General features: G+C 31.5%; 1 protein-coding gene across 5 annotated transcripts in view; it reads left to right on the top strand.

The window, feature by feature from the left end:
* The window catches only part of LOC109535752, a 37,072-nt gene continuing 21,759 nt past the window's right edge, over positions 1-15,313 (top strand). Inside the window, exons 1-5 of one of the 5 annotated variants that reach the window (XM_019901721.2) lie at positions 1-103; positions 4,482-4,710; positions 13,265-13,497; positions 13,735-13,905; positions 14,383-14,466. In XM_019901721.2, the coding sequence (XP_019757280.2) occupies positions 4,520-4,710; positions 13,265-13,497; positions 13,735-13,905; positions 14,383-14,466 (679 nt within the window). In that variant the 5' untranslated portion in view covers positions 1-103; positions 4,482-4,519. The other 4 variants (XM_019901720.2, XM_019901722.2, XM_048664536.1 and 1 more) reach the window with 4 other exon arrangements.

Genomic DNA, 15,313 nt, shown 5'->3' with positions numbered 1-15,313 from the left:
GGTCGAAGTACGTCAGATTGCTGCCTTCAGGTGTAGTCGCTTTACTTATCTCGTGATTTGCGGTAAAACCGTCTAAACTTTGGTTCGGTTATGTGAGAGTACGGTACGTGATCGCGGTTCCTCGGTACTTCTTGGGTGTTTCACTTGTGGCTGGTTTCTGCGTTTTTTTTCCGCAGTTTTTCAAGTGTTGTGCGCGATCGGATTATTGCGGGCTGAGGGTTTGAATTTTTCAAATATTTTTAAAACACTAAAAAGTCTTTTTATTAACAATTAATTCAACTGCTGTAGCGATTACAATCCTTTTATTCCATTACTACTAAATTTATTACTAGCATAAGGCGTTCATTGCAACAATTCTGTATATTGAAGGTACATATTCATTGTTTGCAACTCATTCAAATCTGATAACATGTTTGCCGTAAACACTATCAGGTGATAGAATCATTTAATACCATAAGACGCCCATAACACCTTCTAGCTAATTAGAATCGTTTATGCCGCATCAAAATATAAAAAAAGGTGCGCATCTGGTTTAAATGTGATTTTCCTGTGGAATTTAACTCAGTTCGAGCTTAAAGGTGTAAAGCATTAAAAGTATTTGATAAAACTGAAGTTTAAAAATCAGCATGAGCAAAAACCGTCCTAAAATTATTTTACCGGGTTTATTTTACATTTTTATGCATCTGAAGCCTCTTTATGTGTATTCGCTTAAATTTTAAGTTGAGACATGTTGAACATTTTTAATTTGTTTAAAAGTACGCAGGTTTAACAATTAAGCAGAGAAAATTAACCCTAAACACAGTGGTTGACGCCTTTTGCTTCATTTCTAAATTAAGAGTTGTTGTAAATAATTGTCACGCTCCGAAAAGTGCAAAGTGGTAAATTTTTCAAGCCCTAACACAGTTATTTGAGTTGAAAACATTTTTAGAAAAATAAAAAATAGTTTAAAATGCCTGCATATATATTATAACTATTCTATAAATGTTTACAAAACTTTCAAAGTCACAACAAACCGAAGAAACATCGGACACTTTTCCTGAAACTGAATAGTTTCTAACTAAAAAAGCGTGTCCTGAGACTTTTTCGAAAATGTAATAGTTTTCGAGTAATTTAACATTTTTCAATGAGCGTTAGTATTTTCCTTGAGAAGAATTTCTACGTCCTAAAACAACGTGGATTTGGTCATGCACATGTATGGAAAATTTCAAATTACTCGACAACTATTGACTTTTTCAAAAAGTCTCAAGACGAACTTTTCTACTTGAAATCTGTATAGTTTCAGGAAACGTTTACAAGCCTTCTTCTAACAAGTTGTGGAAATAAGATTTATTTTCTTCCCTTTTGCGGTTAACAAATAAATGTGAAAAATATACGCGCTGAGGGGGTGCCCTTTCAAGAGCCACTACCTCCGCAAATTAACACTTGTGAACCAAATTAACACTTTTTTGGGTGTAGAATATGCCCTTAAAGTCTTGCAGATAAAAGTGGATCACCATGTATATTCCAAAGAAAGCACTTTCTTCAAAAGCAGAAGAAATAAGTCCAGTATTGTTATAAGTTGTTAATTATAACAGTTCTTTATGGAAACATTTCAATTTTCGAGATTGAATTGTTTTTTCCAGTTTGTTGGCGAATTAATTAATTTTTGCAAAAAACGCGACTTGAGAGTATAAACATAAGAAATCAAAAAAATAAATCGAAAAAGTATCTTAAACATAGTGTTTGGGCGACTTTGCTCTATTTTTAAATCGAATTGTTGAAAGCGGAAGTTGTAGAAACGGAAAAGTGTAGAAAGCTCGATTTTCTCAAATGACAGAAAGTTATACAAAATTGCGTTGAAGGAAATTTATAAATATATAATTTTACGTGAATAAAGTTCGGCGAGTATTTTTAAATGTAAAAGTGGCATAAAAATTTCCTAATTTATGCAAAAGAACGACAGACTTGAAGCAGAAAAAAATACTAGAGAAATAAAGAAGTAACTGAAACTGATTGAGACAAATTCAATATTTCCTCAAAGTCGAAAAGAGGCACACAAAGCACCAACTTCTCAAGTGCCAAAGGGTTATTTAAATTTAAGATTTTTTCGCGTTCACTTTAATTTGAAATTTAAAATGTAAGAAGCAGCTGCTTACAAGCTGAAAACCTAAACTCAGCAGATAAAACTGAGAAATAACGTGAGCCTAAAAAACGAATGGAGGATCCCGTCACTGTAACACATCTCAAGAATGTCTTGATTTGAGCTTTACAAGCGCAAGGAAACTGTAAAATTTACATTTATTGCCATCAGGTTTTAAAGTGTCTAAGCAGATGTTCATTGCCAAATTGCCAATATTATCAAAAACTTTGGAGGAAACTAATTAACTGAAGTAGGTTTATTACTTTTGCTTTAATTCCAAATTAAGACAATCGTGAAAGGTAATTATTAATAATCAGACGTTTTTTATTGCGATCAAAACCTCACCGCTTTCGAAGTTCGCAGGCAGATATTTAAATCTTTAAAATAAAAATAAACTTTCTTTTGATTCGAAAAATTGAACTGTTCTTGAAACTGTTATCTTATTTTATTTATTTTTATTTTATCGAAAACCGCAAATACCACTGAAAACTAATAATACAAAACGCACAAATTGTAAACAGAAAAATTATGTTCTGAAGTTCGTGGGCAGATTATTATGGTCCAAAAAAGACAATATCAGAAAAGGAGGAAATTATCAAAAATGGATATATGTATGAAAAGAACAAATTTTCAGCTAAAAAGCCTTCTGTCTGAAGTCAATTTACTATAAACGCGATTGAAAACGGCAAGAAAATTGCAAATAAGATGAATCGTTCAAGATTTTTAAGATCAGTTTCGCTCGAAAAATTTATAGCAGGAAAAATGATTGGAGAACGGTGAACGTACAACTTGCGAAAAGGCACTGACCCTCCAGTTTATACTGGATAAAATTCTAGATGATTAAAGGCGGAAGAAAAAAAGACGTTAAACTTATGAAGAGAAATTATTTGCTGATATTCTTTATCCTGAAACTACTAAAACCAATTTGTTTCTGTGAGTTTTCTGTGGCTAATTTTTAAAGTTAGGTACATTTAAAAGTAAAACTATAAAGAAATTTGGATTAATTTAACACTAAAAGTTTACGTGAAGAAAAATACAGTAGATTTTCAAGAGAATTAAAAACGTAGTTGATAATTGAACGCAATGAATGTTATTTGGTTCAATTAGAGAGGTCGAGGAATATTTGGAAACCAAACTAAAAAGTGCGCAACTTTAAAAAGAGTCATCATGATAAAGAAATATATTTCCAAAAGTTTCCTTAGTTATACCTGAAGATCACGATTCCATCATTTAGTTGTAAATAGGTAAACAAAACGCTGAAAAATTGAGACGAACTGGAACACATCAGTGTACAGTCAAGGGCGTTTTAATAAATTCCTTAAACAGTCAGCAAAAAAAGTAAAAATGAAACAAAACTCATACAAATTTAAATTAATTACGCATGAGAACTGGATGAAAGTATCCAACCAAACCAAAACTGTTGATGAAATTTCCTGAAATTTCATTTCAGTAAATCAGACTTTAAAGTGTTGAACTATTTGTTAACAAGAAAATTTACTGAATTTCATCTACATAATGCGAACATTGCGTATGAAGCATGTTAATAACGACAATTAAATCACCTGGCAAATATTGAACTAATAAACATAATTAAGATAGGAAATGATGTTGAAACCATCTACCCGTGATCTTTTAGGCGTATTGTCACGTTCTAGCAACTTTTTTCGACGTCTGCAGCTAATGAATATTAATGAAACATAAACTTTTTAAGATGATTTGCCAGCTTTCCAAGCAATTTTCAAAGTGTGTCAGTAATTTAAGCGAAACAATGGAAACCGATTTACATGGATGCTGGTTCAATTTGTTTTACACATTATACATGTCCTGCTCACAAATCCGCTGTATGATTGATTTAATGTAATTATTCCAATCCAGTTCCGTTGTTGGAAGTGGTTTTAATAATAATTAAGGAACATTTTTGCGACAGTATACAATCTAACCATTTAGCCTGTAATGGAATGGGAATGTGTAATTTATCGGTGGTTTAAACAAGAATTTACGAGTGGCATCCTTGAGAGGAGGAAATTTATAACTCAGAGCTGATACTTTCATTTCCTTCTTTCCCGTTAAGTACCAAACAGCTGTAAATTATAATTGCGCTTCTTGGATATTGGATGTGATTAATTTCGGGTTATTTTCTTTGATTATTTTTTTGCTCTTTCGGCAAAACTCACAAGTGGAGAGGACCTGGGTTCTTCAGCAGACAGTATCAGAATATAATAAAAACATTTTTGTATCAGAAACTTAGCTATTTGTATGAAGCGGCCACACAAGTGAAACACTGAAGAAGTCGATTTATTGATAGTGCATCCAACTGATTCAGTATCAATAAAACACAATGACACGGTTCTTTGACCTACAGGGCGATTCGTGATCGTTGTGACACAAATCCCCCTTTACATGCTCCCCTTTTCGGTGAAATGTGACTATGTGAAAGGCGTTTGTGTGATAACTGGTGGAACAATCAAAAGGAGCAAAATGCCCTCAGATGCTGTGTCCTTGCTGACAACTGGATTAGGAGTTAGTGTCCTGGCCGGATTACTTTCCGGATTCTGTTACGTATTGGCCCAGGGAATTGGCACGAAGAGAAGGTAACAAAAAACTGGCGATTTTCAACTGATTGATTGAAATTGTTCTATTATCTAACATTGTGCATTCAATCCAATTTAAACCGAACCAATAGTAATCAATTATCGAACATAATTTCGCAAAATAATAATACTTATTATTATGGAATTGGAAAAGGTTTTTTGTGCTATCGTTAATTCTATTTAATTTTCGACTTTCATCTATACAAGCAAAAACGCTAAAGTTAATAGAGTGCAACATGGTATCGTGTTTAAGTTAGCCCAAATTGTATAATCAGCAATTAGTATTTTCTGGTCGCTTTTTACATTTTTGCAAGCGGAATTGGAACAGACCATATATGTGGGTATTTTTCTTTTGCAAAACATCGCGAATATTGATTGGAACCATAAGCGAATGCTTGCCAGCGGAAATATTGGATATTTAAAAACATTTTTTTACACTTTCGGCCATAAATAAATAGAAATATTGCCGGTTTTTTCAATATTTTAAAACTGTTTACCGAAATCGAGTAGATCTCGGTGTAGATTGAAATCTTGATAATTATTGTTAAGTATTTCCATTCAGACGGAGATTAAAATGTATAATTGGGCGTTGAAAAATAATTACAATCAACAATAACCTACCACTTTATACTGCATAAAAAATACTGTTTAATGAGGAAATAAGAATTAATGGATGTTAACAGTCACTATAATTTGCACTATATTTGAACTATTTGATGAGAACAAAAAAATTGTTTTTATTTATTTATTACTATTTATTTTAAGCTCTTGATTGGACTTGGATTTTCATTTTAATTCCGATTGAGATTCTGAGACATCCTGAGATATGGATTTTTAGGTTTTTAAATTTATTTTTAGTTCTTAGATTTTTGGGTGTTGGTTTAGTGGCTGACAACTAGTGTAAATTTAGTTGCTCAACTGCTGCATTTTAAGAGCATTGAAGACTGAATAATGTTGATTATTTTTTTTAAATCAATCTGGTTTTTAATTTCTATTTGCTTCAATAATTTTCTATATTCTTCTATTTGCTTCAGGAAGGACTAATTAATGTGAATTCAACATTTGAAGAGTATTTCTAACTCCTCTATTAATAAAGTTCAAATGCAAGGAAAAAAAGTTATGATTAAGTACAAAAAATTAAAGTAGATAGTGATTTTTAAACCAATTTTTTCAACCATTGGTAAAAACCCGAGTATGACAAACAAAACCTTGACCTTGGAAAGTTAAGTTAGTTGGAAGTTAAAAAAAATTCGAGGAAATACGGAAAGAGAACAAATGTATACGAAAAAAGTACTTTTAGAGGTTTCTGCATCTCAAACATCACTTGCACGAAAACAGCGATTAGGAAGAATTTTTCCATGCCCAAAAGATGGAAAAATTCGCAAGTTATTATCCAATGCTGCTTGAAACTGTTGAGTTTTTTGGGCTTTTAGACCGGCGTGGAAAAGATGCTGATGTTAATAATTTAAGTAGAATTTAGGTAATGTTGACAACTTTAATATTTAAGTTCAATATTCAAAAGTTGTCTTCCAGCGAATATGCTGTAGATAGTTTAAGGTTTGAAGTGTTTCTTACAACTTATTTCGTTGGTTATTTGGTTTATTTTTATTTTTTAATGAACAACGGAATTATTTATTTGTCGCATATGGATAGATTAAAATACGTACATATAGCGCATACACTTTAAGGCTCGAAAAAAGACTTTTACAATTATTTGTACTAAGTGTCGAATTTCGAAGAAGAAAGAAGATAAAGGAAATGGAAGAAGAAGTTTGACCTAAAAAATATAGTTTTCAAGAGAATTAAAAACGTATTTGATAATCAGGAAGCAAAAAATGAACCTATTAATTAAGTTCAATTACAGAGATTGAAGAATGTTGTGATATCAAACTAAAAAGCAAAGTGCGCAACTTTATAAAGGATTGTTGAAAAAGAGACGAAAAGTGGAAGGAAGGCATCGATGTACACAAGAGCTTTTTAATAAAATCCTCAAGGAATCAGCAATAAAACTTAAAAATTTAAACAACTAATACAATTTAAATTAACTACTCGCTCAACAATCAGGCAAGTTTTCTGAAGAATTTCGCCACGAGAACGTCCAACTTTAAACTAAAAGCTCAAAGCCGCTTTTTAAATGTTCCAAACGATCCAAACAAACCAAAAAAGTTGGGAAATTATGAAATTTTCTGAAACTCCTGTTGATGGAAGAACATTTACAATTCTTTTTTACTTGTATGCTTAAATTGTTTATTTACGCATCAGTTTTCAAGCTGGAATATCCTTGATTATAAAGCAATGAATCTAAATCCAGTGCTTCTTTTAGCTGTTTGCTTGTTTTTTAATTTAAATCAGTCTCAGTCCACTTTCCTTTTAAGCGCATTGATGATGGCATACATCAATTGCTTGTAACGGCATTATGGAAATTCAACACATTCTTACGGTAGATGCAGTAAACTTCACGATAATTCACTTAACATACATAAATTAGTCCAGGTTTTCCTCTGCTTCAGTACCTAGTTAATATCAATTAACTCATGCACGGTGCGATGTTATTTTGCAATCATCTTCATCGCTTTGTATTTGCTGCTTTTAAACGCTCTATTATTAGTGTGGCTTGTTCGAAAATTGTGCAAGAACAGTGTTTAATTTACACAATTTTCCATTCAAATAAACTATAAAAGAGTGTGTGTTCCGATTTGTATGCGTTCGGCGTTTTGGCTCCGGATCAATGGCCATCCAATGATGGCGCGATTCCGGTTTACCATCCTAAGCGACCCCAAAACCAGATCTCTGTTCTCATACATCAATCGTAAATTACACGTGTAGTGTGCAATGTTTTTTTTGCTGATTAAAAAGTAACAGAAAAAATGCACTTTTTCATCGATTGATTGATTGCATAGAAAGTAGTTTGTATAGTGCAGTTGGTTGGATTAGTGCGTGTTTGAATTTAATGGAACTTAACATTAGAACATAGAAAGGTATTTTTTAAATTTATTAATTCATTATTTGGACTACTGACGAAAACAGCAGTAATTAAGCGTTGAAAATTACTTGAAATCAATTGCTGCATACACTTTTTCTTGAGAGCAACTGTGGTATTGTTAACTAATTTTTTTCCACTAAGCAGGTATGTTTTAAAACCATTTAATTGCGAGTTTTATTGTTGATTGGCATTCGTTTCACTTTCCAAAAATTTGCTTAAGACATACATATACTTTTATCTACATATATGGATTTTTTGTCCGCATCTATCTATTACTGTGTTTTACAACAGCTTTTTATAATTTAGGAGACAAGTTGGCAGAAAAATCTGTATTTTTTCCATATATTTCCTTATTTCCAATAACAACTCAATTGTTTTTAATGCGTACATTCGTTTGTTCCTTATGTATCGTTAACCTATAGTTAAAAAACACAAATGTTGAATAAAAAGCACAAGATTGATCTAAACGAAAATGTGTGTCACTTTCATTTCATTTTAGTTAGATTCAGCTTCTTGGATACTGTTTTCAGAAACTTTTAAGTTCCGACTTTATTTTAGATACTAAAATATATTTCATATTTAGAAAGCAAAATAAGCAAGTCCGTGCTCAATCCAGATTTGCGTCTTTTCGCCTATCAGATAATCAGACATTTTATTTCTTGGTCGGTCATTTTTGCAATATTTTCAATTGATTTTGGACAAAATACAAGTAAAGTTTTTCTTTTAACATTGATGCTTGGGTGGAACCCGAATAAACTCAATTTCTGTTGGAGTTTCTGGAGGATTTTTTCGGATCATTCAAACTATATTTTCATTTTAGTCCCGTTTAGATAAATAAATTTTGCTAATGGAAAAAAGTACTTAAAAAGCTAAAAACTGCTTCAAAAGTAGAGTACGAGTAGAGTGAGTTTAGAAGTACTGAAAACGACTAATAAATTTTACAAAATTAACAGAAATTTAATAAGATGAACGAAAAATGAATTCTATACAATAGAACAAAATTTTCTCATGTTACTTGAAATAGAACGAACTAGATTAGAAAAATATCTAATTATTTTGCGCATATTTGTAGTTCTATTGCGCTTCTTACGTGGAACTTTCGTATCGTTCTGGAATTAATTGGTTTTTATAAGTTACTCCAACAATTTTTATTTTTTTATCCAAAATTTCATAAAAGTGTAGGTCGATGTGATGAAAAAAACTCAAATTTTTCAAAATACCCCAAACACTGAACATTTGCATAATTGGGAAGTACGAATTAAGCAAGAATTAAGTCGAAAGGTGTGAAAAAATTCGAATATAAAATTTTAATTTTTTTGCCCAAAATTTTATTAAAAAATGTTTTATTTGAATGTACTACAAACGCCGTAAATCGACATAATTTAAAAGCTCCTTAAGTCGAAAGCGGTAAAAAATTCATTTGTAGTTTTTATTTTTTTGCCGAAAATTTCATAACTTGGAGGTGAACGAAAAAATAAAATTTCTCAAAATGCTCCAAACACAGTAAATTTGCATAATTGGAAATCTCCTTATGTCAAAAGCAGTTAAAAAATTGGCATGTAAAATTTTTATTTTCTTGCCCATAAATTTCATTAAAAAATGTTTTATTTGAATATGCGACAAACGCCGTAAATTGATATAATTGAAAAGCTTCTTAGGTCAAAAGCGGTAAAACTTCGCATGTAAAGATATTTCTTTTTTTGCCCAAAATTTCATAAGGTGGAGGTCGATGTTTCCGAAAAATAATAAATCCCTCCAAATGCCCCAAACAGAAAATTTACAGAATTGAGATGCTCCTTAGCTCGAAAGCAGCCAAAAAAGTATGTGAAATGTGTGAAATTTTAAATTAAATTTCTCAAAATGCACCAAACTTGGGGTTTTGAGGGTAATTGGGAAGCTCCTATGGTCGAAAGCAGGCAAAAACAAACACACCTTCTTTTTAAAGTGCGTTTAATTATAGTAGTTCTTATCAATTTTTTTAACTGTTCCTTTGATCTATTTTGTTCTAATTTCAGTACAGGGTGATTTTTTTGATACCAGTCAACTTTCACAATCACGCAGGCAAAAAATGTTTCTATCATTTCTTGGTACCATCGACTGGGTCACTCTGTATAGCAAGATTCCTGACTAAAAATAATACAGGAAAAAGCGTCCAAGAGAAGTTGAAGTAAAAAAATTGTTTACATCATAAGATACATAACAAATTAAGAATTCAATGAAAAATTGGAAATTTTTTTGATTGATTTTGTTGCTGGTTCTGATTTCTCAAGTCGAGAGAGAAAGCTGTTGCAGAATAAAACATTTAATATATGCAAATCATCCCAATTTGATCTTGTTGAAAAAGAAAATATTCCCCTAGGGTTTACATAAAAATTTCCTATAATCTGAGTTAAATACATAAAATACAGTGTGTCCCAGACTAGAAACAGAACATATATTCAAGCAAACTCAACCGTGGCATATGCATTGTAAGCACTAACAAATATTTAATCTTCCAATCTCTTGAGTAATAAAAATCTAGGCCAATGCTATAAGAAAAGCCAGATAACTTTAAAACCTGTTAGGTCGTTGCAAAATAAAACGCAGACAAATGTTGAGTCTCCCAGAAGAAAACTTCAAAGATTAATAAATATATTCCATATAAAAACAAACAGGAAAGTGTTTAAAAATACATTTAGAAACTTTCCTTTGGCAAGTTTAACCATCACATCCAATTTCCTCAGTCCCTTTCGAAGAACATAGCAACCGGGGATCTTCGAACTGTTGAGGCTCCATGAATCTCACTTTCTTCGTCGTGGGTCATAATTTTACAAACAACCACTTCCAAAGTGCACAGTAAAAACAACAACATAAATACATCCAAATGAGTGGTGTTTGTTTTGGCTTGAGTCCCAGGGGGATGATCTTCCTTCACCCCAACACTTTGAACACTGACTAGCAGCGGTAAAAACCACATGGTCACCTTGTCAGTTTATGTACAAGTTCCATTCATCTCCCGCTTTTACAACAAAAAAAAACCTCACAGAAGCACTTGTTCGTAACGACATGGACTGCCACCATACACAAACACTGAGATGTCTACCACATGGAAAAGTAAGAGTGTTTACAGATTACATCGTTCGCAAATGCACTTTCTCGTCTTTAAGTAGGACACGCTGGTTGGCGGCATTAAATAATATATTACATAAACATTGTCGAATAGAATATCTACACAGAGAGACTGGCAGCTTGCTTATACTTGTTTACCTACATTGATTACCACCCACCAAATAACACTTATCAACTAATATGAATTTTATGGTAATTGAACGGTTTACGGTCGATGGATTCGGAATATCTAACTATGAGTTACAGTACATCTGCATGTTTCAAATTCCAAGACCAAACCAGCTTTTGCAATTTACATGAATTTTTACCATGCATGAATTGAATCGCTCATAAAATTCTCGTTTCGTCAGTCATATTTTTGCATACCCATATTTTTAAATCAATTTTTCTTTCGATTTGTTTTCATTAAAAATGCGTTGGTCCTCTTCCTTTGTATTTCACTTGATGCTGGCTTGATTTCGAAGAAAAAAGGTTTTTGTAATATTATTTTATTTTGTCGTTGCTTTGGTGTATTTTTCAGGCCCATTGGTATGCTAAAAGTTGGTCATTGTTTGTTGGTAAATTAAAATTCAATTTATAAAGCGGTTTTTAAAGGAAATTCAACAAAATATTTCAATATGTAAGTTAATTTCTTAAGATGCATATTTTTTAAATATGAACGGTTTTTAGAGGTAGCACAGATCATAAGAGTGATTTGTTAAATTGTCTTATTTAAGTTTCTTTTGATATTTATTAATAGCAGCTTTTCCAATTAGGGAGAGCTACAAATTAAGTTTTGGTTAACAAATTAGATTTATTTAGTCCAACTTCAAATGGAAACATCTACATTCAAGCTGTTGGTGGCATATTTAGCTTTAAAAGGCCCATATTTAAATAATACTTTCAAATAGATACAAAATTTCAATAAATTTCAAACTTGTTTCATTCTGTACGCAACGAAATTATTAAGTACTAGATAATATACTAAATATGAGTAGTTTTGATTTATCGAGAAAAAATATAAAACTCAAGAACAACTTGAACAAATTGTAAAAACAGTCCAGTAATTAACTACAATACATACTTTATGGGTTCGTTATTTCAAAACATTCTCTTCTTACATGTTTAAAATCGAGGTAAATGTATACAAGTATGTTCAAAAACGTACATTCTATAGTCGCAAAATCTCGCATATTTTAAAATCTTCAAAGCACATCTCTCTATAATTTTTTATTAAACATTAGAAAAATGATAACTAAAAGAGTGCAGACCTCAAAAAAATATTTCAACATTACTTTTCGCTTCAGCTTAAAGAGTAAAAATGACATTGTTTTACCTAAAATAAATAGTGTGTGGTGTTTTGTTAAATTTTGTGAAATCTTAAAATAGCAAACTGCCATTATTTCAAAAACTTAACTTAGATTAAACGATTGATGTAAGTGCATAGTTAAAACGCATTTGCGCTCATACTGTATGCATTTACCTTGAATTTCACTAGAAAATAGATAGTGCAAAACACCTTTAAATAAACCCATAAATTATGTAGATTCAATTGGCTGCTAAAGCGTTAACGCAATTTTTAAATTGTTGTTCTATGGTTCAAAAATCGTCCTCATTTTAGCAAATACTAAATTGTGAATCACCTGTTTCAAAGTTTGTAGAATATTTGTATATAAAATATTTTTAAAGTTTTTAAAAGCCAGCATAAGCTTATTATACTGTACGAAAAGTGTTTTAAAATGTATTGGAATATTTTAATTTGCAATTGAAATAAATAAATAATAAATAAATACAAATAATGCATTTTAGAATCGCCCGCACTTTTCATATGAAGGAGATATGTGTAATTCCAAACTTGACCCAATTTAGCTTAATAATAACATTGAAAATACATCATCCAATTTGTTTATTAACAATTCCATTTAACAAGGTTAAACTAATGTGCTATCTTGCTGAGGTGTGTAATTTATGTGACAAATGGAAATTTAAAAAAATAAATAATGCGTGTGGCTTTTATCTGTTTTTTCTATGAGAGAACTTTGAGAAAAAGTTCGTTGTGCTCTTGCTCATTTTGCTTCCGAGAAACGAGCAAAAAACGGGACGAAAAACATGACTTCTTGAAATCAAGAGTTTTTTTGAGAAAACTGCCAACATTTCCTTATCGATGGTTCACTTTCTAAAAAGGCCATTTAGTTATCTGCGAAATGATTCCGAAAAACGAGCAAAAACGGGACGAAAAACATGAAGTTTTGCATAATCTTGCTCTTAACTGTCTGATATTCAAATTTCGCTTTCTGGGTCAAAACTACTCGAATTTCCTCACTCATGTTGTTATGACTGAATCGAATTTACAATTACCTACATTAATAACTAAAATTGATTGAAGTTTGATGAAAAAATACAATATTCATTAAGCGACAATATAATTAAAATAATTAAGCAACAATAATCGTTATATTAAAAAATGTTTTTTGTTGGTTTCAGAGCAAAAAAGAAGAAACCCGAATGGTACTGCGAAATATGCGGCACGTACTTGCACTCAACCAACAACATCTTAAACGAGGATTTGGTAACATGTGGAAAATGCGGTGCTAAAGTCTGCACGGCGAAATGTGCCACTTTTGTGCAACACACAAGATGGATTTGCCAGAACTGCTTGAAGCCATCGGAGTCTTGGTTCAGGGGAATCGTGAAAGCCATCACTCCTAATCCTTCAGGTAGGACTTTTTTTCGGTTATCGATAAGAGTTAGAAAATGCGCTTATAAGCACTGTCCAGCTTAGCCGTTTACCTACTAAAACTCTTCTATTCTTTCATTGCCTCTTCATGTTCATTCAATTTATTATTCTGCTTCTTCCGCTGGATCTTTAACTTAAGTTGAAGCTAAATCATTTCTAGTTCTAGTTCTGTTAGGAAGCTCTCCAGAAAAGTAGGATATATATTTTTTTATTTCAGGCTACTTCAATATAATGATTAATCCAGAAGTGCCCTGCAATCCGGAATTCGACTCTCTACGACGGCTGGAAAGAGAGCAAGTCCGCGATTTCATCGAAAAGCTGGTCAATGTGATGTTGGGAGAAAATGTCGATAATGCTGCTGTTTCCATGCTATACAACGATAGTCACTGTGAGTAATTTATTGCTAATTAATACCCACTAATAAATGGCGAATGAACTAATCACTTAACTAAATAATTCCATAGTTGTTAAATCATGTTGATGCTGAAAATATTGAGTGTTTGAGGGTTGAGGTGACAAATTTCTAAGGACGATTTTATTCTGAAAAATATGGGAAACGTTGATAAGGGTTTAATTTCCTTCGCAAAAGTGGCTTTTTATTGCTTAAACACTTTTGATTGATTGATGAAAAGGCAATAAAGTACTATTTAGTGGGTTTTTAATGCAGATCAAACGGTTTCATTTCTTCTTCGATTTATAGATCGAAAATACACAGCGTTTGCTCATGTGAACATTTCTTTAGCAGTTTAGTTCCCTTCCATATTTAAGTAAATTTCCTCAAAAAATAATATTATGCATTCATATTTGTTGTTTTAATATAGTTGAAGTTTATTTTAACTTCTTCAGGGCATGCTTTATATTCCAGATAATCAACTATTCATCAGTTATCATCAAGAACTCAGTAATGCTTTGACTGAATTAGGGTCAGCATTACACATTTCTGTGTCTAGTAAGTTTAATGATTGATGAACAAACATTCCTCTCACCGATCACTAGCACACGAAATGCTAACAAATTGCACACTTTTCCGCACATTTTATTTGCGTTTTTTCTGCTTTCTTATGAATTACTGCAATAAAACATACGACGGAATAAATCTGAAATCATTTGCAATTTACATCAACCGAAAAAGTCGGGATTAAATATGTATTTCAATTAGAACAGTATATTTGTTTTAATTATGTAACATTAATCAAGTGAATGGCGTAAAGCGTTTTTTTGCAACCACAATGCAACAAAAGGTGTGCGATTATTAATGAATTTTTAAAGTATAATTAATTAGGAATTTCATGACTGTGCCGAAATCTCGTATAGTGAAGATGGCAAAATAAATATGTAATTAATACAAGGTTATCCACTGATTTCGTCATATATTTTTTGGATGGATCAGAATTTGCTAATATTTATTACCCGTTTACTGAACAGGATCTGGAATGGAATATTTCTTTTTTACGGCTGCTTTTGCGCTTTTCTTCAAACATCTTGGTCATTTTTCCCAGCCAACTTCATATTTGCTTTCAATGATTTCTTGTAGTTTTTGAGCGTTTTATTCACCTGCTCATTTTCTTTGTAATAATGTTTTTAACAAAAAAATCTGAATTTGATTGTTTTACAAGCCTTAAAATGCATGCCTTAAAATCTAGTTTTTATTCCGTTTTATTTTTATTATTCTAATTGATTTTGTTTAAAAAAACGCTTAAAGTTATTATTTAATCACGCTTTTACCTTTGAAGCCCCAAAATCTTGATTGCTGCTTTGAAAATTGATATTTTTTCTTTATTTAGACTGTTTCTTTT

This window comes from Dendroctonus ponderosae, unplaced genomic scaffold (genome assembly GCF_020466585.1).
Source record: "Dendroctonus ponderosae isolate FM_Combo_2020 unplaced genomic scaffold, Dpon_F_20191213v2 Dpon_F_20191213_3, whole genome shotgun sequence".
Taxonomy (NCBI): domain Eukaryota; kingdom Metazoa; phylum Arthropoda; class Insecta; order Coleoptera; family Curculionidae; genus Dendroctonus; species Dendroctonus ponderosae.
Note: the sequence above shows the minus strand (reverse complement) of the source record. Positions and strands in the feature narration are given on the sequence as shown.